This window comes from Aedes albopictus, chromosome 3, assembly GCF_035046485.1.
Source record: "Aedes albopictus strain Foshan chromosome 3, AalbF5, whole genome shotgun sequence".
NCBI classification, from domain to species: Eukaryota; Metazoa; Arthropoda; class Insecta; order Diptera; family Culicidae; genus Aedes; species Aedes albopictus.
In genome coordinates, this window is record NC_085138.1 from 19933473 (window position 1) to 19960059 (window position 26587).

General features: G+C 41.7%; 2 protein-coding genes across 7 annotated transcripts in view; both read right to left on the reverse strand.

Annotated features, from left to right (window-relative positions):
- Window positions 1-704: 704 nt before the first annotated feature.
- Window positions 705-2181, reverse strand: LOC109428058 (splicing factor 3B subunit 4). Its single transcript, XM_019703727.3, has 2 exons — window positions 2027-2181; window positions 705-1847 (listed from the first exon to the last, which is right to left on the reverse strand). The coding sequence occupies exons 1-2, from the start codon at window positions 2058-2060 to the stop codon at window positions 796-798; spliced, it is 1086 nt and encodes a 361-aa protein (XP_019559272.1). The 5' UTR covers window positions 2061-2181; the 3' UTR covers window positions 705-795.
- Window positions 2182-10446: 8265 nt separating this feature from the next.
- Window positions 10447-26587, reverse strand: part of LOC109428059 (uncharacterized) — a 51299-nt gene continuing 35158 nt past the window's right edge. For all 6 annotated transcript variants that reach the window (XM_062842451.1, XM_062842453.1, XM_062842454.1 and 3 more), the window contains 4 exons: window positions 12574-12759; window positions 11970-12503; window positions 11377-11907; window positions 10447-10948 (listed from right to left, as the gene is read on the reverse strand). In XM_062842451.1, coding sequence (XP_062698435.1) covers window positions 10693-10948; window positions 11377-11907; window positions 11970-12503; window positions 12574-12759 — 1507 coding nt within the window. In that variant the 3' untranslated portion in view covers window positions 10447-10692. The remainder of the gene's footprint in view (window positions 10949-11376; window positions 11908-11969; window positions 12504-12573; window positions 12760-26587) is intronic.

Here is a 26587-nt window from a genome sequence, read left to right on the forward strand (position 1 = left end):
GGACGCTGAAATGTGAGAATATCACATCCTTTCTCCCTCTTTTTGGCGTAACGTCCTCACTGGGACAATTTTGCATTGGCATGTCATGTTGCGGGCACGAAGATATGCTATGCCCGAGGGAATCACGGAAATTTTCATCACAAAAGCTCCTGGATCGACCGGGAATCGACCCTGTGACTCTCAGCATAGGCCAGGGGAAGTGGTTCACAGGTTGAACCAAACGTCAAATCCACTTTTTCTTTTCATAGAGGCTCTATAAAAAGAAAGTGTTTTTTTTTACATTTGGTTCATCTGGCGCTCCCCTAAGGTCTTGCAAAATACCCGCTCAAAAATGTAGACCATGCGCTAAGTCGTGGGTACAATTCTCACCGGAGCACGTAGATGTCTTTTCGCAATTCAAATTTCAATTTGTCCACCGACGACCAGCGCTTATGTTGTGTACATGAATGTCAAAGCCTTTCAGCACGTAGTTTCCACTTAACTTGATTAGGCTTATGTACTTTAGTACGCATATTTAAGCATCTTTCAACCTTTCAGAACGCACGTTTGGTCGATCCTAAAACTGCATCGCGCTCGCGCTGTATTCAACGAGCGAGGTTTTTTTTTGGTAGTGTTGTACTTTTTGCAAAGGCGCACGTCCTGAAAGGCTAAGTAGTAACGTTACAGTTATGGTAGGTATTGTTCGGATCTAGAACAAGCCATCATTCCTGTTCCATTGTAATTCTTAGAAGATTTATTCCACTTAATCGTCCGAACTAAGAACCTAGAGTACAAACCACCAACACACAGCTCTTCCTAGAAGTTGAACGTGTCCGCGCTGAAGTTGGTCACAGGAGGAGGCGGAGGTAGGCGCGGTTGTCCAGGGAATGGTGCCGGTGGCATCTGCGGAGGGAGCGGCGGCTGTGGAGGCCTCCAGTTGGGCGGGGGTGGTCTCGGAGCCGCAGCCGGCGGCATAGTGGGGGGTGTTGGTGGCGGAGGAGCCGGCTGTTGCCACGGGGGTGGAGGAATCATCCGCGGCGGCGCTGGAATGCCCATCGGAGCACTCGGCGGAAGCGGAGGCTGACCGATTGGCGGTGGTAAGGGTGGTGGAGGAATGGCACCCGGAGCGAAGGATGGTGCTGAAGGAGCTTGCGGTGGTGGCGGAACAGCTGTTGGCGTCGGAGGTGGAGGTGGCGCCATCAGTGGTGGAGGCATCATAGGATGAGATGGCATCATCGGCATAATCGGAGGCGGCACCGGTGCATCCGCGAACAGCTGATGAGGCCTATCAGCATGCGAAAGTGGATTCTGCGCTGCCAGCAGACGTTCCGCCGCCGAACCGTGCCGTTCACCCTTGGAATCCTTCTTAAATGCATACGATACTGAAATGGGACGATTACACAGGTACTGGCCGTTCATGGCATCCATGGCCGCGTCCGATGCCTCAAAACTCGCAAAATTGATAAACGCAAATCCCTTCGAATTTCCTGTCTCCGGATCTCTCATAATTTTCGGCGTCTGAAGAATCACCCCGAACGCCGAGAACGTATCGTAAAGCAATTTCTCGTCCACCTCCGGGTCCAGATTACCGATGAAAATATTCGCCCCAACGTCCAGATTTTTCTGATGGGCCGATGCTTTGTTCACCCGAATCGGTTTGCCGTACAGCTTGATCATGTTCATGATTTTGATCGCATAGTCGGCATCCTCTTCGCCCAGAAACTCTACGAACCCGTAGCCCTGGTGCATCTGCGTTACGCGATCCTTGGGCATGTGCACGTTCACCACCGGGCCGGCCTGGACAAACATCTCCCACAGGAGCGTCTCCGACACTTTGTCATCCAATCCGCCGACGTAGATAGTGGCATCTGTAAACAAAGTGTCAATGAAGGTTAGGCGTTTCTATAGCTCGGTTTTCCCGAGGAATTCTACCGGAATCTTTTGAAATTAATCATGGTAATTAAAATAGCTAATAAGGACTCCGACCAAAACTAACAAGAATCGGTAAATTCTCACATTTTAGTAGAAAATACGGTGAAAAACTTACCTTGATTCCTCTCAGCGATTGGACCGGCAGCCATCGTTTTTGTTGTCTGACGAGTGACAGCAACAAACGTCAACAAAACGTTTTGCTTCAACAATCTAGTACTGCACTAAACAGTGCACAGTGAAAAAGGCGAAAAACATTTTTTAAATCAAGCTTGTCCAGTAGGGTGGCCCAAACTCATATGAAATATAAAATTCGAAAAATAGTTCTCAACAGGGGGAATGACACTTCCTTTGCTAACCGGAAAAATCCGCGTTTATCCGTTACTAACCGACATTAACCGCGTCCAACTGTTACTTAGTTTGCAGCGCAGCGGTTAGCGACGGTTAGGAACGGATAAATGCGGATTTTCTGGTTAGAAAAGGATATGTCATTCCTCTTGGTTCTCAAGTCAGTTGTTTTGGACTCCTAGAATTCACGTTCAAAATTTGAGCGAAATCCTTGGCGAAATCTATTAAATCTAAGGTGGTGCTCAAAGAGCTTGAATTTTGTATGAGAAAATTTGACCAAATTTATACAAAAATATCCTGAAAAATCTTAGGCTTCACATTTTCGCCGCTAGGTGGCGCTATAAACTATATTTCGACGCAAGGCAAAAGCAGTGGAAATCAAAGAAAAAATGTCGCTAATTCGGCTTTGAACTGGAAACATAGCAACTTAAGGGTTAAAATTGTATTTTGATGCTTTAGTCACAGAGAAACAGACGTAATACTTAGAGCAAATTGTAACAAACATCATCGTCACGAAATCGTAATAACCCAATGCTAATCATGTTGTGTTTGGACAAGCTACCACTAGTAGCTAGTGAGTAGTGAGCAAACGTCAGACAGCAACAAAAACAATTCCAGCGCCGAGACTGGTCAATAGAGATAAGTGACATTTCAACACACGAACACTAGCGCAAATTTTTCCTCACACAAAAGTGCACGCCGATTGAAAGGCTATTCAGATTGCATATGCAAATATTACCCAATCGAATTGGGTAAAACGGGTAAATAATGATAAAACTAACGTCCGGGGTAAGAGTGCAAATATTTTCCTCGCAGTTTCACAACTACATCTACAAAAAAGGCACGCATACATTTGAACGTGATTACCACTATTGACCAACAACCAAATATTTGAATCAACCGTTAAAAGGACGTTAATCGATGGGAAGCAAACAGAGTGTGACGTCTGTTTCTCTGTGCTTCAGTATTGTCACAGACGAACAGACATAACACGATAACACTTCGAACATTTTTCGATTCATATCATAGTCACGGGAACATGTTCTCCCAATGCTAAAAAAACTGGGTTTGGCCGACCATCAACTAGGTGGCGGTGGTGAGCAAATGTCAAACTCGAACAAAAACGATGCAAGTTGGCCAACTATCAAATTTATAAATAACCCGTTTAATCAATGTACGATGGGAATCATCAGAGTGTTACGTCTGTTTGTCTGTGGTATTATCTGTTAAATAAAAAAAAATCAAATCAAAATTGTGAATTCTAACAGCAAATTAAGGGAAAACTTTACAAAATACTCACATGGCTGCTACAATGACTGACTTGAACTAGGTGCTACTTGCGTTTTCAAATGCATACATTAAAAAAAAATGTTCCGACGGGCAGGCTATGCGGCGGACCATGGTCAAGACCGGGAAGACACGGGAAACTCGGAGTAAATGCACATAAACCGGGACACTACATTTACAAGGTGTATTGATAAAGGAAGATGGTCGGTTAATAAAAAAAAGGTAAAAAATACTCATCTGACGGAGCATCACTCTCTCGCGCTCAGGGATCATTGATGATGACTGTTGACAGTGGCGGCGGGTGAAAACATAGCCCCCACCAACACTCCTCCTCGATGTTTGAACCTCGAGCAGGTTCCATGGTCTTTTCCTCGAACGTATGATCCTAACATACGCACATCTACTTTCGATCGCACCGGCACTTATGCCAGCACCGCTGCTTAACGTCCTTGATCGGTCGCAGCTCACTTCGCTTCGTCAGCTAACGCCTGTCAGCCAGCACACTGTTCCGCACTTGATTCCGAAACTCCTCCTGAAGGTGGCGCCCGTCGTGTCCCAACGACTGCACCCGATTGCCCTTTCTTGCTGCACTGCTTCTTGGTTCACCGCCTTAACACTCTTCGTCTTCAGCTCGTACAGGTTGTCACTGACTTCGCCGACGGCCACTACATTTCCTCCTGTACTGATGATGTCGCACTTCGCAGCTTCAAATTGCACTCGGAATCCTTTCTGTGTCAATTTTCGAACGGATAGCAATCCGCTGCAGAGTTCGGGTACGTACATCACTTCCTTGACACGAATCTCTCTTGGCTTCCCGTCGCTGCCGTAACACTTCACTAGTCCTTCTCCGGTTCCTGCTGACTTCGACCGAGACCCGTCTGCCAGCATCACATCAACCTTTGCAGTCTCGTCCAGCTTGTCGAAAAAACTCCTGTCGTTCGTCATATGGTTGGAGCATCCGCTGTCCACAAGCCAGCGACCCCTACACTGACGACTTCCAACTGTGAAGCAGATCGGTTTGTCCGCTTCCGCAACCTGCTTGGCTCTGGCATCACGATCGTCTTCTTCCTTCTCGCCTTGCTCCTTCTTGAACAACCGACAGTTCCGCTTGAAATGGCCTGGCTTCCTGCAGTAGTAGCAGACCTTCTCCTCCTGCCGCTTGACGTACATCCTCATCGCCCGCTCATCTGTTTTGGCGGAACTCCCGAACCGTTCCGATCGTCGCTGCCACTCGTCCACAAGCTTCTGCTTCACCAGTTCGATGCTCAAGTCTTCGTCTTTCCGGCTTTCAAGGGCTGTCACCAATCCGGAGTACGAATCCGGGACGCTACGAAGAATCAGCGCAATCTGCAACGACGTGTCCATCTGCTGACCAGCGCACTGCAGCCGGTTGAAAAGCTCCTCTAACTCAAAAAGATGTTTCTCCATTTCCTGGTCCTCCGTCATGTTCAGATTGCAGATCCGTTTGAGCAATGAAACCCGTGACGTCATCGTTGCCGACTCGTGGTGCGCCTTCAATTTCACCCACGCATCCTTAGCCGACGTCACATTCTTCACTAGGTGAATCTGGTTATCCGATAAACCCAATACAATAGTCGCCAGCGCCTTCTGGTTTGCTTGCTTCCAGCTGGTGGAGACCGGCTCCGGTTTCGGCTCGTCAATCGCAAACCAGTAATCGTCACGTATTAACAGCATCTGCATTCTCACCTTCCATGTCGAGTAGTTACTGTTGTTCAACAACGGAAACGAAACTTTCTCAGACATTTTCAATACTTTCGACTTTTCACAACCGTACCGACAATTTTGCGACGCACTGTACAGTCAACAATCCCATTCACAACAAAGTCCGGCAGTGAGGAAACGAACAAAAACACTTCTCACTGCACTCGGGATACAAAACGAACAGTGGGGTGACACGGCTGTCAAACTCGGTACATCGCCGCTTCACCCAACATCATTTTTGGTACGGCGCGTTTTGGTACCCACTTTCTGGTCGGTTTACCCTAACTTGCTCCTGATTTTCGGGTGTGTGGCTCGTGTGTTGCTAGTGCTTATTTCAGAAATTACACATTTCAAACGAAATCGTTGTTTTTGATGATTGTTTCTCTTTCCTTATCACTTTGCACGATATTATATGTAGCAGCGAAGCAGTGTCGATGTTTCCAGCGCATTTTTCCATGAATTAAGCAATCAAAACAAAAACATTGGACGCCATGTTGCATTGAATGCTGGGTAGATGATTCTGGCCCTTCGTCATCCCCCTGAAAACGAACTACCACAGACTCAAACACGCACTTTTCACAGAGTCAACATTTGTCCATTATTGTCCAATCTTCAGCCGGCAAAACTCTTCCTTTCTTCTTCCGGACGGGAAACAATCACTTCATCCAAAGCGCCGAACAGGTATCACAAAGCCTAACACGGCCTACTGCTCCATCTTTTCTTCCGGACTCACACTGGAACTTTCGCACCCGGCGGGGACATTTACCACACTCGCGTCACTGGTTCCCATAACCTGTTAGAACATCCGACGGGCAGGCTATGCGGCGGACCATGGTCAAGACCGGGAAGACACGGGAAACTCGGAGTAAATGCACATAAACCGGGACACTACATTTACAAGGTGTATTGATAATGGAAGATGGTCGGTTAATAAAAAAAGGTAAAAAATACTCATCTGACGGAGCATCACTCTCTCGCGCTCAGGGATCATTGATGATGACTGTTGACAGTGGCGGCGGGTGAAAACATCGCCCCCACCAACAAAAAACACCCCAACTCACCTAGTTCAGATTCAGCATAGACGAATTTATCTTCGTTTGTGGTTTCAGTAAGCAAAGCCAAAATGAGTTTGCTTAGGGTTTGCTTCTTCATCACATGAAGAATGCCTCTGAAGTTTGTATTTGGATTTTATATTGGATTTCAAGATCCTTCACCACTTTTCGAAAACATATTAAGAAATGAGTTAAAAATTCTTGAATTTATTAAAATTCTCTCAAAATTTCTCTCTTAAACTTAAAACAAGCTCATTTCTAAACAGAAATTGTTTAACTAATTGAACACAAAAAAAATAATAGAGTTCACAAAGTTATAATAAAATAATTTTACGTTCAAAGCTTTGCGACCCACCAAAAATTAACCCGTGACCTATCGGTGGGTCGATAGGTCCATAGTTTGAGAAACACTGGGCCTTACTGACAAAATGAGGCGAAGCATTGGGATTTCATTACACAGCGTAACAAAAACTAACTTTTGGTTTGTCTTAGGAGCAAACTTACGTGTCTCTGACAGATTTCGGGTCACTGAATCCGAATCCGGGCTCAGATTGGCTCCAGCACGTCACAATTCTGAGCTATACATACCTCAATTTATAGGGCAAAATATGCGATTTTCGGCTTTTTTGACTGCAAGCCATTAAGGATGGAAATATATGTTTAAAGCAATCAAAGGATAAATTGGTGAATTTACATTAAAATTATTGACTCATGCCAAATATTTCGTTTTACCAAATCGAATTTGATAGTTTTAAGCGATTTATGTTAGGCACGATATTTCCCATACAAGTCATCCTCCAAAAGTTGCATGCAAGTTTACATACTGATATAAAATGCTTAAATCTATTAAATTTGATTTGGTAAAACGGAATATTTTGCATGAGTCAATAATTTAGATGTAAATTGACCAATTTATCCTTTGATTGCTTTAAACATATATTTCCATCCTTAATGGCTTGCAGTCAAAAGAGCCCGAAATCGCATATTTTGCCCTATAAATTGAGGTATAGCTCAACATTGTGACGGGCTGGAGAAAATCTGATTCGGATTCGGATTCAGTGGCCCAAAATCTGTCAGAGATACATAAGTTTGCTTTTGATACAAAAAAATGTTGCGTTTTGTTATTGATATATCCTCTTTTTTTATCAAACGTCGGATCACTTTGCAGTTTTCGATAGGCATATATTGTGCGTACAGTTGAAAACACTAGTTTAACAAAATAAAACGAAGGTCGTGAACTTCTGTCAACGACCAAAATTTTTGAAGCACAATTTAGCGCTGATTTCGAAACCGTGTTTCAAAAAAGTTTAAGTAGGAAAGTTATTGAGTTTTCGCTCAATATCGAGTTTTACAACTTTTTAAAATATGGATTTTATTAAAATTCAATGCTATCAATTTAAAATATTTTTCCATAAATTCAAAGCTTATTATAATACCGTTCGATAATCTGAAGGCAGGTTTTGCGTCAGATTGATGAAATTCAAGATATTGGCGAGTTTTAGGGACAATCACCTCAAATTTTAGCAAAATTTCCAAAAATATTTGAAGAATTTTTTTTTTCAATAAGAAAACTTCCAGTCAGCATTTCTGAATCATCGCGACGAATCAGACATTACCTCTGCTGCTGTTTGTATTAGTGAGATCGGAGAAACGTCAGACTCCCGCCAGCTGATTGGCTGGCGACGACTTGTGCGATGGTTTCACCCGAGACGGATTCAAATCGTCACGTTCGATAAGGGGGAAAATGGACAATATTGTGGCGTACCATTGACGACAATAAATAAACTATTGTTGATAATGTGTTATCCTCTCAGTGTTATCCTAATTGTGATATTGTGTAAATTAAATGAATGACAAAATCTAAAACCAAAACAATAAAACACCGCATCCCCATACTTTAAAATCACTCTCTTTATTTCATGTAGGAATTTCTTTCGTTCACCAAAACTTACTCTGCCATGGCCACAATTGGTTCGAATAAAAATGACTCAAACTGTCTGAGGAAACTTGTAAGATAGCATTGCATGTTAACTCACCCTGCCTTCTTTTCTTGTTTTCTAGTATGATCCTCGCCAGTCAAATAAAAGAAAAATATACATTTCGAACTTTTACATTACTTCAACCAAGTACTGAGTGATTGATGTATCGTGCCACAACATTTTCATTTTTTTTTCTTATCGTGTAAATAATAAAAACTTAAAAAAATATATAAAAATTAGCTACCCCAAACAAAACGTTACCGCTCTAAAGCCTTAAAAGGATTCCAATCCATCCAGTTTCGATTCATCTGTTCTTATTTTGATTTGCGTGAATTTTCTCTGACCTGTCATAACATTTCGTTGCAAATAAAACTAAAGTTCACTCTCGAAATGATTTACAAAAGTCCATCGTTTCTTTTGCTAGCTCACATGGTTTTCCATTAATTTCTAAAGTAAAAAAAATCTCTCACTCAAACCTCACCTTTTCGTTTTCGATCGCACATGCATTCCGTCGATTCTTGGTTTGTTTTACCTGTAGATCGTAGACCTCTCTAGAGTTTATAATGGAAGTTTATAAGTATCTTTGGAAGACCGTTTTCCGGATGTTATTAATTCTTTAATGTCATTTTACGTTTTCAGATCTTTTACACCCCAAGTAACCACATGGTTCTATTATCCGCCTTGCGTGCTAATATAGTGCTACTGTAGAGCTGACATGCTATATATTGGCCGTATAACAGCAGTATAAGCCCTAAAAGGAGAAATATAATGCTAATGGTTACTTGGGACCAGTCAAATTGATCATCCCAAGAAATGAATTCTTATTGAAATGTTCATTTCAAGAGATTTTCAAATCGACTGAGTTCCGTTCAAGGGACAAATCATGAAAAAGTTTTCAAACTTCTAGGAATATCAAGAATTTGAAAAGGTCGGTCACCAAGAATAATTGCAAGATAGAAAACTAGAACTGGATTTGTTGAAAAACGCGTAGTGCCTTCCAAAGAGAATTATAAACCATATTTCATTTCGTCACGCACTGTCGTAGTGGCTTTAATAAATCATTCATCCCGGTCTACCTTGATAGAAGCTACCGAACACTTGCGTAAGAGTTTAATAATTTAACGGATAGATTAAAAACGGAAAATGAGGTGTGTGTAAATAAATAGAAAAAATATGCCTCGTTTTCTCCGGCGTCTGCCAGAGATCAGTTAAACGAGCGACCGGATGACATTAAGATACTAGGTAAAAATTAAGCAGAAGAAAAAAACAACACTTGTACGTCAACGTCAGAACAGGGATCGGGGGAGCGCGTTGCGTTGCGTTGCCTTAGCGCTTAGCGTCTCTTCCACGTTACACCTTTTCGCCTACTGCGCGCGTTGACACCTTCTCTCATTCAGCCCATTTCAAAGCGTTTATTAATTTCTTTCATTTCTGCGCTGCTCTAAAAATAAAGCTCCGTCTCAGTGATGCCCCGCTGAACAACTGGCCTATAGTCCACCCTCATCACCTTCCTCAAGAATAGACCTGGCCCGTCGGATGTCATTCTCGTATTAAAAAAAAAATAATGATCATTTGCCACTTCAGATCTTGGCGATTTTTAAGGACAAACGTCTTGAAATTCCGCTTCAACAGTGCATCAGAACTTGAGATGCACAAATCTCAAGAAGCAAGCTTCAAACAATAGTGCCTTTTATTATTTTGTTCTTGCTCACTTGTAATAAGCTTAAAATAAGAAGAACAGGTGTATTGGTTTTGTTTACGAAGAGATTTGTGCGCTCGAAATCGTGAGTAGGTGCTAAAGTCGGCCATTGTGGCGGCCATTTTGGGATTCTAACAAGTCTGTCCTTAAGTGAATTTGTGAATAGTTCATTTCTAGAGATATGCAACACTCTTCACGCTCTTTCAAAAGACTTCTAGAAAATTGAAAAGAAGTTTTTTAAACTAGTTTATGAGAAAAACGAATGAGCATACACACCAAGACGCTTTCAGCAAATTTTTGCTGAATTTTGCCGAGCTGAAGAGTTGAGAAATTTTTTTTGCTGAAATTTCGTCAAAACTAGCTGAATTTCAGCAAAACGTTACTGGTGATCAGTAGATTTTACTGAACGAATCAGCAAACTTTGCTGAATTTCAGCAAATATTTTGAAAACGTTTTTGACCATTATTTTAGACGGGAAAGGTCTATTGCTGAAATTGTGACTGACCGCAAATTTATGAACTTTTGTATTGCCCCTTTCATGTGTGTTAGGTGTGCGTCGGCCACGTCAAAGCCAGCTTTCTCTTTCGCTCCTTCGTTTGCGTTGCTGAACACTGATCCCTGTTCGTGTCCCTGGCGACTCCGCTTGCACAATCTCGAACTCATTCTCTTCCCAGGCATGCATCGTCACCTTATTAACCTACTTATGGCTTTCCTTAAGCTTCCTAATGAACTCCTGCTGGTATTCGCATTTCAGTTTGATGTCCGGCGGGCAGATCGACAGGCGGAACTCGAGCGTGTCGTCCTCGTTGAGGTAGCCTTCGTCTCGAAGCCGATCGTGGTGGATGTACTGCGGCCAGCCCCAGATTTTCTTCAGCTTGAACACGTTGACGCCCTCCATCTTGATGTTGGCCAGCGGGTTACGGTGGAGCAGCTCCACGCGGTACTCGAAACGGCTGTAATAAAAGGAAGGATAGATAAATGGATACATATGTTTGTAACTCGATCACTGTTATTTCAATAGTGTTACAGTAAAATAGGGCCTAAATATCCGAAGCGGTAAACTCGCAGATATTTAGCATGACGTTGCTAAAAAACAGTTTCGTTTTCCGGGCGGTTCGGGTCCTATTGAACTGTTCAGAGAACAAGCTGAGAAGCAGGCTCTGTCCCAGTTGGAACGCAACGCCAGAAAAAAGAAGATTTATATCCTATCCATCTCCTCCATGGTAAATATAGGGATAATGCTATTAGATAGTGGAAAAAATGGGCTTTGGCAGATTATTTCAGCATGGTTTTCCGCTGAAACTAATTAGGTTAATATGGATCAAATGCAAGTGTTACTGTAAGTAAGAACTTGATGTTAAAGTTCATAATTTGAACTTACCTTCCGGTGACTCCCTCGAAGAGTATCAGGAACACGCTCAGGTGGCACCCTCGACCCTCGTTGTGTCCGTTGGCGTAGATCAACAGTCGCCATGTGAAGCCAAGGTCGTCTACCAGTGGATCTGAATAGACGAACCCCTCCTTTTGCTGCATCTCGGAGAAGTTTCTCAACGTATACGTGATCGTACTGTAGGCCGGAATCAACTCTCTAAAAGGATATAGAATATAGCATTTTCCGTGAACTGCGTTGACCATCAATTGATCATACCGTTTGAGCATCTCGTTCTCGCGTTTCGCGTCCACCTTCAGCAGCTGTTGGTATTCGCATTTGGCTTTGTAATTTGGAGGCCTCAGCGAAAACCGGAAGTACAGCGAGTCGTGCTCCTCGTTGATGAACCCACTGGCGCAGACCATGTCCAGTCGGGCGAACTTGGTCCATCCGAATCGTTCCTGGATCTCGAACGTCTGCGTTCCCTCCATTTTAACAGTCTTGATTGGATCATTGTGTAGCAGCTCTACGCAATATTCGTAGCTGTGAAATATCCAAGGCGTCAAATTTCCAATTATTCCTCCAAAACAACGCATTTCTCTTACCTTCCGGGAATCCCTTCCAGTAACCTCAAATACACACTCAACCACTCATCCTGTCCTTCCTTGTCTCCGTTCGGGAACACGATCAACCTCCAGCAGCAGCCCAGATCGTCGTAGCTATTGTCGGAACAAATGTCCTCGTTGTTCTGCCGTAAACTACCAAAATTTCGCATCACAAAAATGTTCGAATTATACTCCGGATAGGCTATGCTCTGCAGGGAGCTATTTTCCTCCCGCAGGGTCCGGATCTTCGTCAGGTGTTGACTCAACTGGCTGTTGAACTGAAACAGAAGCTTCTCCTCCTTGAGCGTTTGGTATTCCTCCTGGTACTGGCAGCGCAAGGCCAGAGTGGCCGGTCTGATTGACAGGCGAATGTAGATGGAACCGTCGTCGTTCAGGTAGCCCTCCTCCAAGACCCGTTTCACCCGGATAAACTTCTGGTAGCCTCGTATTTCCCCCACTCGGAAGTCATCTTCCGATTGGAACTTCACCTGCCGGTCGGGGTCGTTGTGTAGCAGTTCCACGATGTATTGGTATCTATTTCCGAGAGGGAAATTCGGGTTTTTGATCAATCATACCGTATATGAACACATGTAGGAGCACTTACCTTCCTGCGACACCATCGCATAGCTCCACATACGTGCTGAGGTACCGGCAGTTGGTGTTATTGCCTTTGGGGTAAACGTTCAACCGCCACCGGGATCCGACCGTGTCCGTGTACTGCTTGGAGAGTACGATTGATGTCGTTGGATCGCGGATGTTGCAGATGGTGATGATGTTGCTGTCGTATTCACTGAGGGTAGAAGGATACATCGGATATTACTTTCATTAAATATTCGTAGAGATAAAATGAATGAAAGTGACACCGTTAAATCCAATGAATCTTAAAAAAAATATACAAAAATTCCTAGGAAAAATAGTTTTCTGATCAATGTCAACTCACTCAGGGTTTATAGAACAATAAATCAATAGAAAAAAGTCGGGTGTTTCAAATAGCCCTCCGTATTTTGGATTTTGTTCTATTACCACACTTTAATTTGGACTATGCCTCCCGCTCTAGGTGACTCCTTGCCGCTCCGTCACCAGGCGACGTGAATTCGGGTTACAAGTACAACGTAACCGTAAGTGTTACCGCGCATAGGCTGCCGAACCACTTGGGCAGTGACTGGTCTTTCCAGCCAAAAAAGTGGTTCAAAATCAAAGTCATAACGGAAAACTTCTCAAAATAGAAGCCCTCTCTACGCTAAATGTTTTTTTCTTCGCATCTGGTATAGCTTATATGATATCAGTGCATCAAACGGAGATAGTCAGGTCAGGATTTTCACCAACGACGAGTAACCTTGCGTCTCCATTGGTTTGATTCAAATCAACTGGAAGTGGTGCTTAACCATGCGTCTCCACTGCCATACAATTAGCCCGTCAAGAGATCACAACGTAAAAGTGACGAACCTGATCATGAAAATCGGTGATTGTTTTCGCGTTAATGTTCTAATCTGTGACTAAATAGTGCTAGTGTCCTTATCAAATTGTTCCTCCTCCCGCCCCTGCGGCAGGCTGTTGCCACCTGAACCAGCATTCGAAAGCATATTTGCATAAGCATAATTGAACCTAAAGCTTTATCCAATATTGGAAACGAGTCGCTGTGTAATATTTCATTTTGACTGGATGCTGAAAGACAAGGATGTCCTTGTCAACAGCAAGAATGAATCAACCACTGCTATCCAAGCAGTAGCCCAATTGTTCCAATGATCACGAAGAAACGAAAATACAGTGACCCCACACCGATGGATCACCTTAATTTTGTATACTATTTATGAATCAACATGTTGATCGATCAAATGAGTGATCCATAAATTGTGATCATTTTTGCCGATTCATAAATTGTGGGGTCACTGTAGATGCAAAAAACGAAATACAGCCGAGACTCTTATAAGATCACTTGGTCGGGGGGCGCAATAGGAATCCGCTTAATAGGAGACTAAGAGCCTATGGGATTTCGGCTTTTTGGGGGTATGGCCTATTATCTCGGGTGTGTTAAGAGTTCGCGCAATACTTTCTTCGGCAAAGTTTTAGGGCTTGATAAGATCTAGAATTTAAAACTTTGGTTCATATGATTAGTTGGCAACTTGGCCGCTAGAGGAACCATCAACAGTTTGTGCAATTTAGCACTACAGAAACCATATCAAGTTGTCAAGCAAATGTAACGATATGCGACAGCTCAAGACCCTGATAATTTGGAACGATAGTGTCTACGGGAAAGTTGCTGGGTACGCCAATAACTTATTGACGATGAGTTGCGAAGTTCGAAATTCCTCCACTGGGCGGCGCTAAAGAGCAAGTAAATTTCCAAAACCTCATATCTCAGAATACCGATAACTTAGAAAGTTGGTGTCTTTGGCAAAGTTGATCAGTATGACATAAACTTACATAAAAATAAATACTTGTCTATGTCATACTGGTCAATTTTGCTGAAGACGCCAAATTTCTAAGTTTTCGGGGGGAGCGACACAAGTTTTGCTGAGCCGAAAAACCCCAAAAAAAAAGTCGAAAAAATACGAAAAACCCGGTAAACGCCGCCTAGTGGCAGAATTTTGAAACACCTGTACCGTACGTCACTAAACCTTGTGGTATTTTTGATGCAGTTTTATAATCAATTCCAAGGACAATAGGTATACACGAAAAAAAAAGAATCAGTTAGGGGTTGCTCATAAACCACGTAGACCAAATGTTGGCCCCTCTGAAAAATCTCGAAAATAACACGGCATGTCGTGTCCCTTGAAAATCCTACATATTCTACGCGTTACGTTTTACGCGAGAATCAAACTTTTGCTTCCAAAAATTGTTATGTTGTTAAATACATGCTAACCAGCATATCCCTTTCGGGACGAACTAGCACAATCGTGCTGTTTTTCGGCGTTGGTTTTACACATTTTTTTCAATTGTTTTTTCCTCAAAATATGTCATGTAAATATTTTTTACGATCGAGTTATTACTCTCTCTAGCTTGTATTTCTGAGCCTCAGCTTTGATTGGAATTGTTTTTAAAAAAACGCAATGTTAGGCGCTGTCCATAAACTACGTAGACTCTATTTTGGCAATCTCAGACCCCCCCCTCCCCCCTCGTAGACTTTCGTCCATACAAAATTTTCGAAATTTGTAAGGACCGTAGACTTTGGCCAGACCCCCCCCCCCCGTCCCCCCCTTAGAGTCTACGTAGTTTATGGACATCCCCTTAAACAAAAAGTAACCAATCACCCTGGAAGTTGAAAATTTTTTATCTGTCGTATTTTTATAAATATTTGTTCAATCCAGGTATGCAGTGATAAAAATCGATAGAAAAAGAGTAGTTCTGCAAAACGGCGAAGAAAAAGTGGTACTTTGTTGAAAAGCACAAGATTTCTGGGTGCTCAAAGTGAGACCAGCACAATTGTGCTGTTCCGTCCCCAAGGCGGTCCAAGTTCCATCGTAAATTGCCTATTCTTAGGCGTTTTATGGTACAGAAGATTCATTTTAAATATAAAACCACTACAAAGTGTTAGTTTGTAAAAACTTAGACGTATAATTTTAACTCAAGGAACACGATATCAGCTTGTACGAGTTTTTTAAAGAACTTTGAATACTTGGATGAATAGTATTACTCCATATTATCGAAATCATGAATTAGATTCGAACTGGGATTTGCTGGTCTTATTATCTTCTTCTTATTCACTTCTTTGATTTGAATACCCTGTCAAGCTGATCTCGTATTCCTAGATTAAAATTATACGTCTAAATTTCTACAAACTAACACTTTGCAGTGATTTGATAATTACAATAAATCTTCTGTACCATAAAACGCCTAAAAGTAGGCAATTTTTAGCAATTACTAACATCGACCGGCTTCAGGACGGACCAGCACAATTGTGCTGGTCCTTATTTGACCCCAAAAAGTGCACAGGTGGATAAAGTAGCCAAAGTAAAGAAAGTTTTATTCTAGAGGACGTTAAATTTTTAAGAGAAAATTTGAGATAATCATTTTTTTATGGTCCGTCACGAAAGGGATATAAAACGATCAGATTTCAAAATGGGAATTGGTCCTTTTCACTTCGACAGAAATCAAGAAATACAGCGTAACGGGACACCATCGCAAAAAAAATGACAAATTTTGACTGAACGCCAAGAAATTTTCAACTTTCGCGAAACAGTTTTCAAAGTTTCGAGTACTGTTAGAAGAACATAAATAATTATCTTCATGTTGGTGCAAAAAGAAACAGAATTGACAGCAAGAGCCCGGAAATATCGTTCGATGAAGTTCAAAAACCAAGGTGTAGAAGTGCGTGGAATGTGTCTAAAGCACCATGAAAACCATAAAAAACTGTCAGGAAACCCCCTGAAACGTTCCCCCCTGAAAACCCTTTGAACCCTTTAAAACCCCCTAAAATCTTTTGAAAATATCCAGAAACCCCCTGAAAGAGCCTGAAACGCCTTAAAACCTCTCTGAACATACCCTAAAACCATGAAACGCGTTGACTTGAAACACCTGAAACCTTCAAAAACGATTTCCAAATCCATTGAAATTCCTGAAAAGCCTTGAAACCATTCTAAAAACCCTATAAAACTCATATGAAAGCCCCATGAAACCCCTTTAACCGAAAGGCATTGAAGCTCTTCTGAAATTTCCTTGAAAATCACTTGAAGATCCTTAAAAATTGCTCAAACTTCCGGAAATTATTACAAAACCGCTTGAATAAGCGCCTTGATACGCCCTAACCCTTCTTTGATGTTAGGTTATGTGCACCACGCTGGCGCAGTGCACGTTTAGTGTGCGCGCTTGAGTCATATTGACCCCAACATCTTACTAGGGTTAAAATTCCTCTGAAACCATCCCTGAAACCTTTTTGAAAGCCCTCAGTAATCACATGAAACTTATAAATGAAAGTCTGACAAAATTGTAGCAGACAATTTAAAATTTCGCCTACCGGGGTGAACCGTTCAACAATTAGCGAGAGTCGGTCAACATTAGGATGAGTTATCTTAAGGAAGTTCCGAAATTACTTAACAATAAAGCTCCTTAGAAGGCGCTAAAAAGAAAGTTGCAACAAGCTGCTTAGCTCAAAAAGTACCCTCTTATCTGAACTTTTCATTGCTTGGGATGGTATATAATTACAGTGTGAACTTTTTTGTACCATAGGCTACGGGACGGGTGCATAAATTAAAAAGAACATAAACATAGAGAATTTTGTGCATACAGTAATTCAGAGCTTTAATGAGAAAGCTTAGTTCTCGAGTACTTGCTCCTGGGCATTTGAGATACGTCCAAGGATGTTTCCTGGAGGAAAGGCCAAAACACGGATTCCAAGGGTGTACTTTTAGGGGATTTTCAGGGGGTTGTTTCCGGGGGTTTTAGAAGCCTTATAAGAGCGTTCCGACAGGTTTCATTGGCTTTTCAATTACAAAGGGTCATTTATTACATCCATCGTTTTTCGGGATGTAGATTTCCATCCTCCCTTTGTCACGCAATTTTCCTATGCCTAATACATGTACTGTCGCCTTTTTAAGAACTAAATGACTAAATGATCTTGGAGCACCAGTGAGATGTAATTTACTAATATCGTTGATATATATTAGAAAAGTAAAGGGCCTATATTGCTCCCTTGAGGAACTTCAACGTTGATTTGCCCTGCATATGAGACAAGCTGACTTCCATTTCCCTGATAGCCTCGAATCACATCATTTACCACTCCCCTTATTCCGTAATGCTCTAATTTATGCAGTTCAATGCCTTGATTTAATATGTCGAAAGCATTTTTAAGGTCTAAAAATAATACGCCCACATATCTCCTCATATCAGTTTCCTCCAATATTTTGTCTAAAACTTCGGTTATAGCAACAGTAGTACTACTCTTGCTGCAAAAATCATACTGCATGCTATAAAGTATATTGTGGATATCAAGGAAATGTACCATGCGATTTATTAACAATAAAAAAAAATATTTAGTACTAATAGGGTTGATTTGATATAGGCCGATAATTGTCAGGTTTGAAGGGATCTCCTGATTTAAATAATGGAATAACTATTTCTAGTTTGAGGCAGTTTGGATATGTTCCTGTTTGAATTATCAAATTGAATTATTCAAATAGAATTCGTGAAAAGGACTGTATAAAAAATGACTTTGAGATGGGATCAGAGAGGTTATAGGGGCGTTTCAAAGGGTTTCATTAGCCTTTGAAAGGCGTTCCAAAGGGTATTAGGGGCATTTCAAATTGATCACGGGGATTTTAAGGGCGTTTTAATGGGATACTTGAGGTTTCAACGGCGTATGGAGGAATTTCAGGTCCTTTAGACATCCGGAAGCACTCTTAACCCTTTGGGGACGGATGGGTCGTATTTGCCCAGTCGTGAAAATCGACCATCACAATCGTCTTTTAGACTAGCGAGGTTGCATCCAGGAAGGTGATAACTCCGTCTTCAAAGGGTTAAACCCCCTACAACGCCTCTTAAACCTTCAGGTATCCCCCGAAGCCCTGAAAAACATCCCTGTGACCCCCAGAAATCTCATGAGATTACCAGATGCCCGTTGAGACCCTTTCAAACACCCCTGAGACCTCCATATACCTCTCTGAAATCCCCGTGTGACCCCTTAAAACGATCTGAGACCTCCTGAAACACCCCTGAGACATCCAGGTTTGTCTTGAGACTCTTCGAAATGATTCTGAGCACCCTGAAGTGCCCCTTAAATCTCCAGGTACCCCCTGTGATCCCCTGGAACGCCCCTAAAGCGTCCTCGAGACTTCCTGGAATCCCTCTGTAACTTACCGAGGCCCTCTAAGACCTCCAGTTCTTGAAACGCCCCTTAGATCCCCTGAGACATCCTGGTGTTCCCTCCAACCCCTGAAACGTTCCTGAGACCCCCTTAAACGTTCCATAGCTAGTCTCATAGTGTTTGTGGAGAAAAATATTGTCGAAAAGAAATCAGTAAGTATCCACCAAATGAAAGCTAAGGGTTTAATCTTTCATTTGGTGCTTCGGGGGGTCTATGTAGAATCATTTTTATTGATTTCTTGAACAAATTTCTAAGATATACCCACTTTAAAGATACTTTTCACCTAAAATTCATATGGAAAAAGAACCCGCGGTAGATCATTTCACTCTTAGCAGCAAATGTTTTCAATAATATTCTTGTACCATAGACACCGTTGCCTCTAAGTCCTCCGGGTGCTCCCTTGGAACCATTTGAAACGCTACTGAAGTCTTCCTGGTACCCAACTGAACCCCCTTAGGACCCCCTAAAACGCCCCTGCAACCTCTCATAGCTCTCCCCTATAAATGGTCCCTGGCTGCCGTTGTCATGGTTACTGTTATTTATTTATGCACAACATTGGTTCTGAATAGCCCTCCCTTCTATTATGTATGCCCAACAATTTATGGGTCAGTTCCAATTGGCGAATTAAAATTAATTTTTACTTAAATTTGACAGTTCGACACTTAAACTTGACAGTTCTCCTAAGGAAATAATTATCGATCTGTCAAGGTTGAGTGAAAATTAATTTTAATTCTCCAATTGGAACAGACCCTAAAAATGCATAAAAATAATGTGCATGTTCTCATTTTTCAAATATTTTCTTTGATTTTGGTTGAAAATTTATAAACTTTTTGTCGAATTCCCAACTCGTCAAGGTCTTGAATTATTTATTTTTTTCTTGAGTTGATTTATCCGTTATTGCCCAGTTGATCAACTTCGTCCAAAAACTCTGTTGTGTTGAGTATATTGTGCTTTCAATAAAAAACGGGACTTTTCCATCATTTTCGGACTAAAATTTTGCAAATTTTGTGGCTTTAACGAAATTGCAGGAAATTCCCATTATCCCATTGTCTTATTCTTAATTTGGCGATAAGCAGAGTACATGGTCGGCATGGTCGCCGCCATTGGATAACGCTGGTCCAATTATGATGTTGCTAGCGAGGTGGTGCTCCGATCGCCTTGCGCAAATGCATCTCATTGGCAACTTTCTTAAAACACCCAATATTTTATTCCTTTCGCTGCACCCCCAAGATAAGATGCCATCATACTTAAAATGAGATAAACAGCCAAAATAAACATACCTATATCTACTAGCCAATAAAAGCGTTCACCTTCGATTCGACGGGGTGGTCGAGCTCAGCTAACGCTGGCTATAGCAGATCTTCTAATTAGGTGTGTTTCCAGCGTTTTCGGGGCGGATTCGATCGGTCGCTCCTATCTCTACAAATCTACGTCAAGTCAAATGTGCAGACTAGGTATAGTACATTTACGAATGCATATGTAGCATTTATAACAACAACTCGTAAGTTGAAGGTCATTATAGAGATGTGCCAGTTTGATATGGAAAATCTGCTTACAACGAATAAAACACGATAGTACGAGTTTTGAGCAGTTGTTTTAAAAACCGTGAATTACATATGTTGATGTTTTGGAAAGTGTCACAAGCATGCGAGACATTGCGACTATGAAACATAATAATCCATAATAAATATTTTCATTTTTTCATTCCCTTGAGCTTGAAATTGCTCCATTGTACGGTATCGTATTAAGATCGAAAATGAGAACCAAAAAATACAAAATAAATAACCAGATAAATCTGCAACTAGGCGAGCAATTATTTGTCGGTCATTTACATCTCCCGGTGATGGTAATGTGAGATGGATGGCCAATGACGGACATCCACGCTGCGCTGCTGTGGTAGATTTGTGACCGTTGCCATCAATTCGCCACGCTCATCAGAATTCACCTTAAATTGGCCTTTTGCTGCATGTGGTGTGCAATATCCTCGTAACAAGTGGGTGGTATAAGGCGACTGCTCGCAACACTTGCCAGTAACTACACCCCTACACAGGGGTTTTCAATAGGCTGTGAAATACCTGAATTGATGCCCATTATTTTCGTCAATCATAGGTATTTAGCTACATGCGCAATACAGCATCTACTATACGTGAATTGGCGAGCTAATGTGTACATTCTGTGTTAGCATATGACCGCATCACGATAATCGAACCGCGCAAAATAGATGCGATGAGGCCTCCGAAAATTTTCGTACGCTGCACGCCCGGCGAAAATTTCAACCATTTTAGTTGAAGCAAAGAGCCGCTATTTGGTCAAATAGTTGTGCCTTGGCGGCTAGATTTTTCGCCTCATTGACACATGTCTTCCAATTGCAATAATATGCTACTCGTTACGTTTTCCCAAAAATCGAGCGGAGAACATTATTCGAGTTGTTTCATGTTTCAAGCATTATTTATACAGCAACAGGTATGATTCAAATTCACTCAGACTCAGGCGTGATCTGTTGATACCTAGTTGTGGAAGGTGTGTTAAGCATTCAATACTAAATTGATATTGTTAGCAGAAACGGGCAACACAACATGGCAGGAGCTGGATCTAGGTTTATTTTTTATTTTTTGAAAATTCCTCATCGAATATAATGTTGCACTTTTCCACCAAAAATATATAGGGAATAGACAGAATGATAGGCTTGCGCCCATTTAGTTTAAATGCCAAGCTACAGAAACTCGCTAAAAATGCAAAAACATTTTTTTTTTTAAATCAGAGGAAATTGCAACAATTGAAGTTGAAATGAAATCCTCTTAAAAGTTGCTGATCCTGATTTTAATGTCAAAGAAGCAGGTATAAAGAATTAGCGTTAAGCATGCGAAGGTGCAAGACAATTACAAATTGTACAGACAATTACGCTGCAGGTTCGTGCTCAGCTAATAAAAATTTGCTAGGACAGTCCAATTATGAATTCCTTCACTTTTCTTAACGCTCCCCTAATCTCGTTTTTATGAAACATTCACTTTGGTTATTATCCTCGCCGAAAATCGTCGCCCCATAATAATCGCACAGCCTCGTTCTGCAAGTGCCGTACGAAGACAAGTGCTTAACCTAAAATTTGTAGCATTTAAATTAGATCCTCAATTATGGCTTAATTGAAACGCTCGCCAAACAATGTTTGTTTTAGCGCGTCCACTATTGACCGACGGCCAACGAAAAACGCAGAAAATCTGCCAGTGGGCACAAGGTTACCGCCGTCGCCGTCGCCGCCGTCAGTCGACAGAGCGGTCGCGTCAGACAGCATCCTCTTGATCGGATCCCGAGTCGAAGACAATAGCGAACTGGGAGCAAAAAAAATGTACTGATCAATTTGGCATTCATATGAGCGCTTGCACGCTGACGTCATCATTGTATCCTTTTCTTTCTTTCCTTCGGCGTCGGTCTATAAAACCGTCCTTGCCCTCAAAAAAATTTGAGGCCAATGTTTACAAATCGGTAACGCGCCACTTGGGCGGTGGCTTCTATATTCGTCTGTTTTCCGCTATAACTCAGTCAATTTTGAACCAGTTGGCTTGAAATGTTGTACACGGGTAGATACTATACCTATCTCACCGCATTCCAAAAATTGTGCCAATTGGTTCAAATTTGACTGAGTTATAGCGGAAAACAGACGAAAATAGAAGCCACCGCCCAAGTGGCGCGATTCCCTATGCGAATTCAATGAGATTAGATTTTTGCTGCAAGCCTCTATAGGTACCGTTCTAGGGTACACTAGAACTTTTTTATGTCATTGGCTGGGGGTGCATAATTTAAAAATGTGCATAAATTCAAAAGGGCATAAAAAGAGGAAATGGGACGCAATCAGTGAAGTATTAGATTTGTAGTAATGAGCTGCAAATCTAGTCCTTCACTGTCCTTTCTATTGTGTGCATAAATTAAGTCAGCGTTTTAATGAGAGAATTTAGTTCGCGAACAGGTCTTGCTCCTGGGCATTTGAGATGTGTTCAAAGAGTATCCAGGAAGTTCCCAGAGAGCACAGAGAGCCCAAAAAGGGGATTCCGAGTGGCGTTTTGTCAGGTTTCGCATGCTTTTTAATGTGATCATGGTCAGGGGTGTTTCAAAAAAAAAAATGAGGCGATTTCAGGACATTTCAAAGGGCCCTAAGGGTAATTCAGGGAATCTTAAAAGCCTTTCAAGTGCGTTACAAGGAATTTCAGGAGCAATTCATGACATTGTAGAGGTATTTCATAGAGTTTCAAGAGGCTTCAGGAACATTTTAACGGCGTTGCGAGGGCATTTAGGGGCGTTTAAAGGGATTTTCAGGTATTTCAAGTCAGGCCAGACAACCAACTATGTTAGGTTTTTTGCACCACGATGGCGTAATGCACGTTCAGCGTGCTTGTCGGGGTCATATTGATCCCAACATCGTACCCGGGCTAAATCCAAAGCGTCTCTGGGGCACTTCAAATGGTTTACGGAGATTTCAAGGACATTTATATGGGATTATGGAGCTTTCAGAGGCATTTTAAGACATTTCAGGGTCGTTCTAAGAAATCTCAAGGGTATTTGTGAAGGGATTTCTACTAGGGGATTTCTGTGGAAATTCTCTGAAACTTCCCCTTTAAGGCAAACTGGAAGCATTTCCTCACTTTTTGATTTTTTATTTTTTATTAAATAACGAAGCAAGATTTTCAAAATCGGTTTTCGTACACATGTAGAGTATGGATCAAGGTATCTTCTGAATTTTTTTTTTTGTAATGGAAAATGTTTTTCGTTTTTGCAGAAACCATTTTTGTCTTATCTCGCATCGCGTTTCGTGATTGTCATCAAATAATCCCTCTAAAACCACTCGGACTTCCTTGTAACGCGTCTGAGGCAATCCGAAACCCCGAAAACGGCCGCGTAATGCCCCTGAAACCCGCCAAAAATCCTCTGAAACTTCCTGCAATGCCTCCCAAATATTCCAATAGCCCCAACGGACGAAAATGCCTGCGTAATGCCTCTGAAGTTTCCTGAAATACCTTCGAAATCCATCTAAACCCCCTCGGATCCGATGTAACGCAATACAATACTGTAAGTGCTGTACGGCTTGCTGCCTGAAACACCAGGGAGTCCCTGAAACACCTCTGAAAGCTCCAGGTATTCCCAAAACCTCTTCGGATCCTTTGAAACGCCGCTGAGACCCCCTTAAACCCTTTTAAGATGTCCTGACTGGTCCTTTACCGACTTTTCAAACTCTCTAAGAAGAATACCCTCTTCGAATGAGTGTAATAAGTTATTGTACCATTTAATTCCGGCCTCGTTTGAAGTGCATAAAGCCTGTATCCGCAATAATCGGGACACAGAAATACAGCTGTAACTCTGTAAAAAATACATTAAAGTTGCTCAAATTCAGCCTCATAACATCTTAATATGTGTTCATTTCACCTACAAAATTCCATGTGAATCGGTGCAATACTTTTTGTTGTAGCAATGAAAGAGTAGACTGTGCGCCATTCAATTTTGTACAGCCCCTAGTTTTGCTTGTCAGCGCTGTAACTTTTGAATTTGGCAAAGGAAATGGCTGAAATTTTGAACACAAACCTCTTAATCTAAATTCGTTGCATAGGCAAAATTTCAAAAAAATCGACGCACTATCAAAAATTTTATAGTCGAAACATGTATTGAGACTAAACGTGATTTTAGCCCCTCAGACAGCAATTAGTCAGCACCCTTTATTGTTTCGATTGTACTATTAAAAGTACTACACCAATAATCATCAAATTTTGCAGACATAACATACACATAATCAACTACCTTCTGTGAAAATTTCATGAAAATTGGCAGAGAAATACAAAAGTTATGCATAAGCAAACATCGCACATGAAAAACACGAAAATTTTTCTCTTACACTCACCCCTATCAACACCTGTAGCTTTCAAACCAATTGATAAAAGTGGATGAAATTTTGCAAGGAAGTGTCTCTATAAGTATCATAACTACTAACAAAATTTCACAGTTTTCATCACAGAACTTTTAACTGTAGCGTAAAAGAACCATCTACTATGCGAATGGAAATTGGCCAAGATTGTACAAAATGCTTTAAACCACGTAGGTTTGTTTTTTATCCACAATTAAAAGTAATGCATCGATTTTTATGAAATTTGGCACAGATAATAAACATACTCCAAAGAGTTCCCAGTCAATTATTTGGTCAATTTTACCGATTCATTACAGCGCTGCAGCTGTACTTCTGTGTCCCGATTATTGCGGATACAGGCTTTAAAAATAACCTGCGGTTTTTGTGTAGTAGAATAGATTACTTTAAAATAGACACGCGGACTCCTTGTAACGCGTCTGAGGCACCCTGAAACCCCGAAAAAGCTTGCGTAATGCATCTGAAACCCGCCAAAAATCCTCTGAAAATACCTGCAATGCTTCATAAATATCCTTATAGTCCCAACGGAACGCATTAATGCACCTCACGCTATGTCTGAACCAGCAGATTATAAACAACGAATGTACATCGGGCTTCTTTCCACAAAACATCAGTATTCAAGTAATATTGTGCAGAAGGTTTCATAATATTCTATCGGTGAATTTTTTTCCATACATTTCTTATGGGAGAGAATTTGGCTGATAATGTGAATTCATGCAAATTTGTATGAAAAACAGCTTCTTCTTCTGTATGGCTCTACGTTCCCACACTGGAACTTGGCCTGCCTCTCTCCAACTTAGTGTTCTTTGAGCACTTCCACAGTTATTAATTGGAGGGCATTCTTAGCCAGCCATTGCATGAATTAGTATATTGTGAGGCAAGCACAATGATACACTATGCCCAGGAAGTCGAGAAAAATTTCCCGACCGGAACGGGAATCGAACCCGCCGTCTCCGGATTGGCGATCCTAAGCCTTAACCACTAGGCTAACTAGAGACCCCATGAAAAACAGCTAAAAAGATGAAAAAATCAAAATTTCTCCGATGAAGTATTTTAAAAGTTTCCGCATATGATAGTATAGCATAAATTATGATATTCTGTCGAAAGAAACCCGAAAATCCTCGAAAACGCCCGCGTAATGCCTCTCAAGCTTCTTGAAATGTCTTCGAAATCCTCCTAAAACCCCCTAGGATCCAATGTAACGCCATAAGTACAGTAATGTAAGTACTGTACGGCATACTACCTGGAACCTCAGGGAGTCCCTGAAACGCCCCTGAGACCTTAAGGTACCCCAAAACCTCTTCAGATCCTTTGAAACACTCCTAAGACCCCCTAAAATACTCCTGAGATCCCCTAGAGCCCCCTTGAACTTTTTAAGACCCATTGCGACGCCTTTGCGACCCCCTTTAATACCTCTGAGATTTCCTGGTACTTCCTCAAACCCCTAAAATGCCCCTTAGATCTCCTGGTATCCCCTAAATCCCCTAAAACGCCTCTGAGAAGGGCTGGATTTCCACTAGAACCCCATGAGACCCCTAAAAGTGCCCCATGAGGCCCCCTGAAGTGTCCCTGAGACCAAGATTGTTAATCGGTAAATTATCGATAATTAACTTAACGCAAACTCAATAACGATAAAGGTTGCTCAATAATCTCCCGATAACAATAATCAAATGATGAATCAAAGCTTCGATAATTTTGCGATAAATCTAGTAATCCTAGTGACGGCATCAACAACGATTTAGATCGTGAAGAATTTTTTTCGGAGACGTTATCGAGTCGATAACCTCCACTGTTAACAGTAGTGCCGATAACGTTTCCGCCTGAAGACGTTATCGTTTTCGACGACAAACGATTAGCAACCTTGCCTGAGACCTACTGGATCCCCATGAAGCCGTTTGAGAGGACCATGTAACCTCC

What these genes read in the sequence shown, in the direction of transcription:
- LOC109428058 (XM_019703727.3), bottom strand. Translation starts at nt 2,060, where the DNA reads ATGGCTGCCGGTCCAATCGCTGAGAGGAATCAAG. An exon ending in AATCGCTGAGAGGAATCAAG is followed by an intron (nt 1,848 to 2,026) that starts GTAAGTTTTTCA and finishes CTTTGTTTACAG; the next exon opens with ATGCCACTATCTACGTCGGC.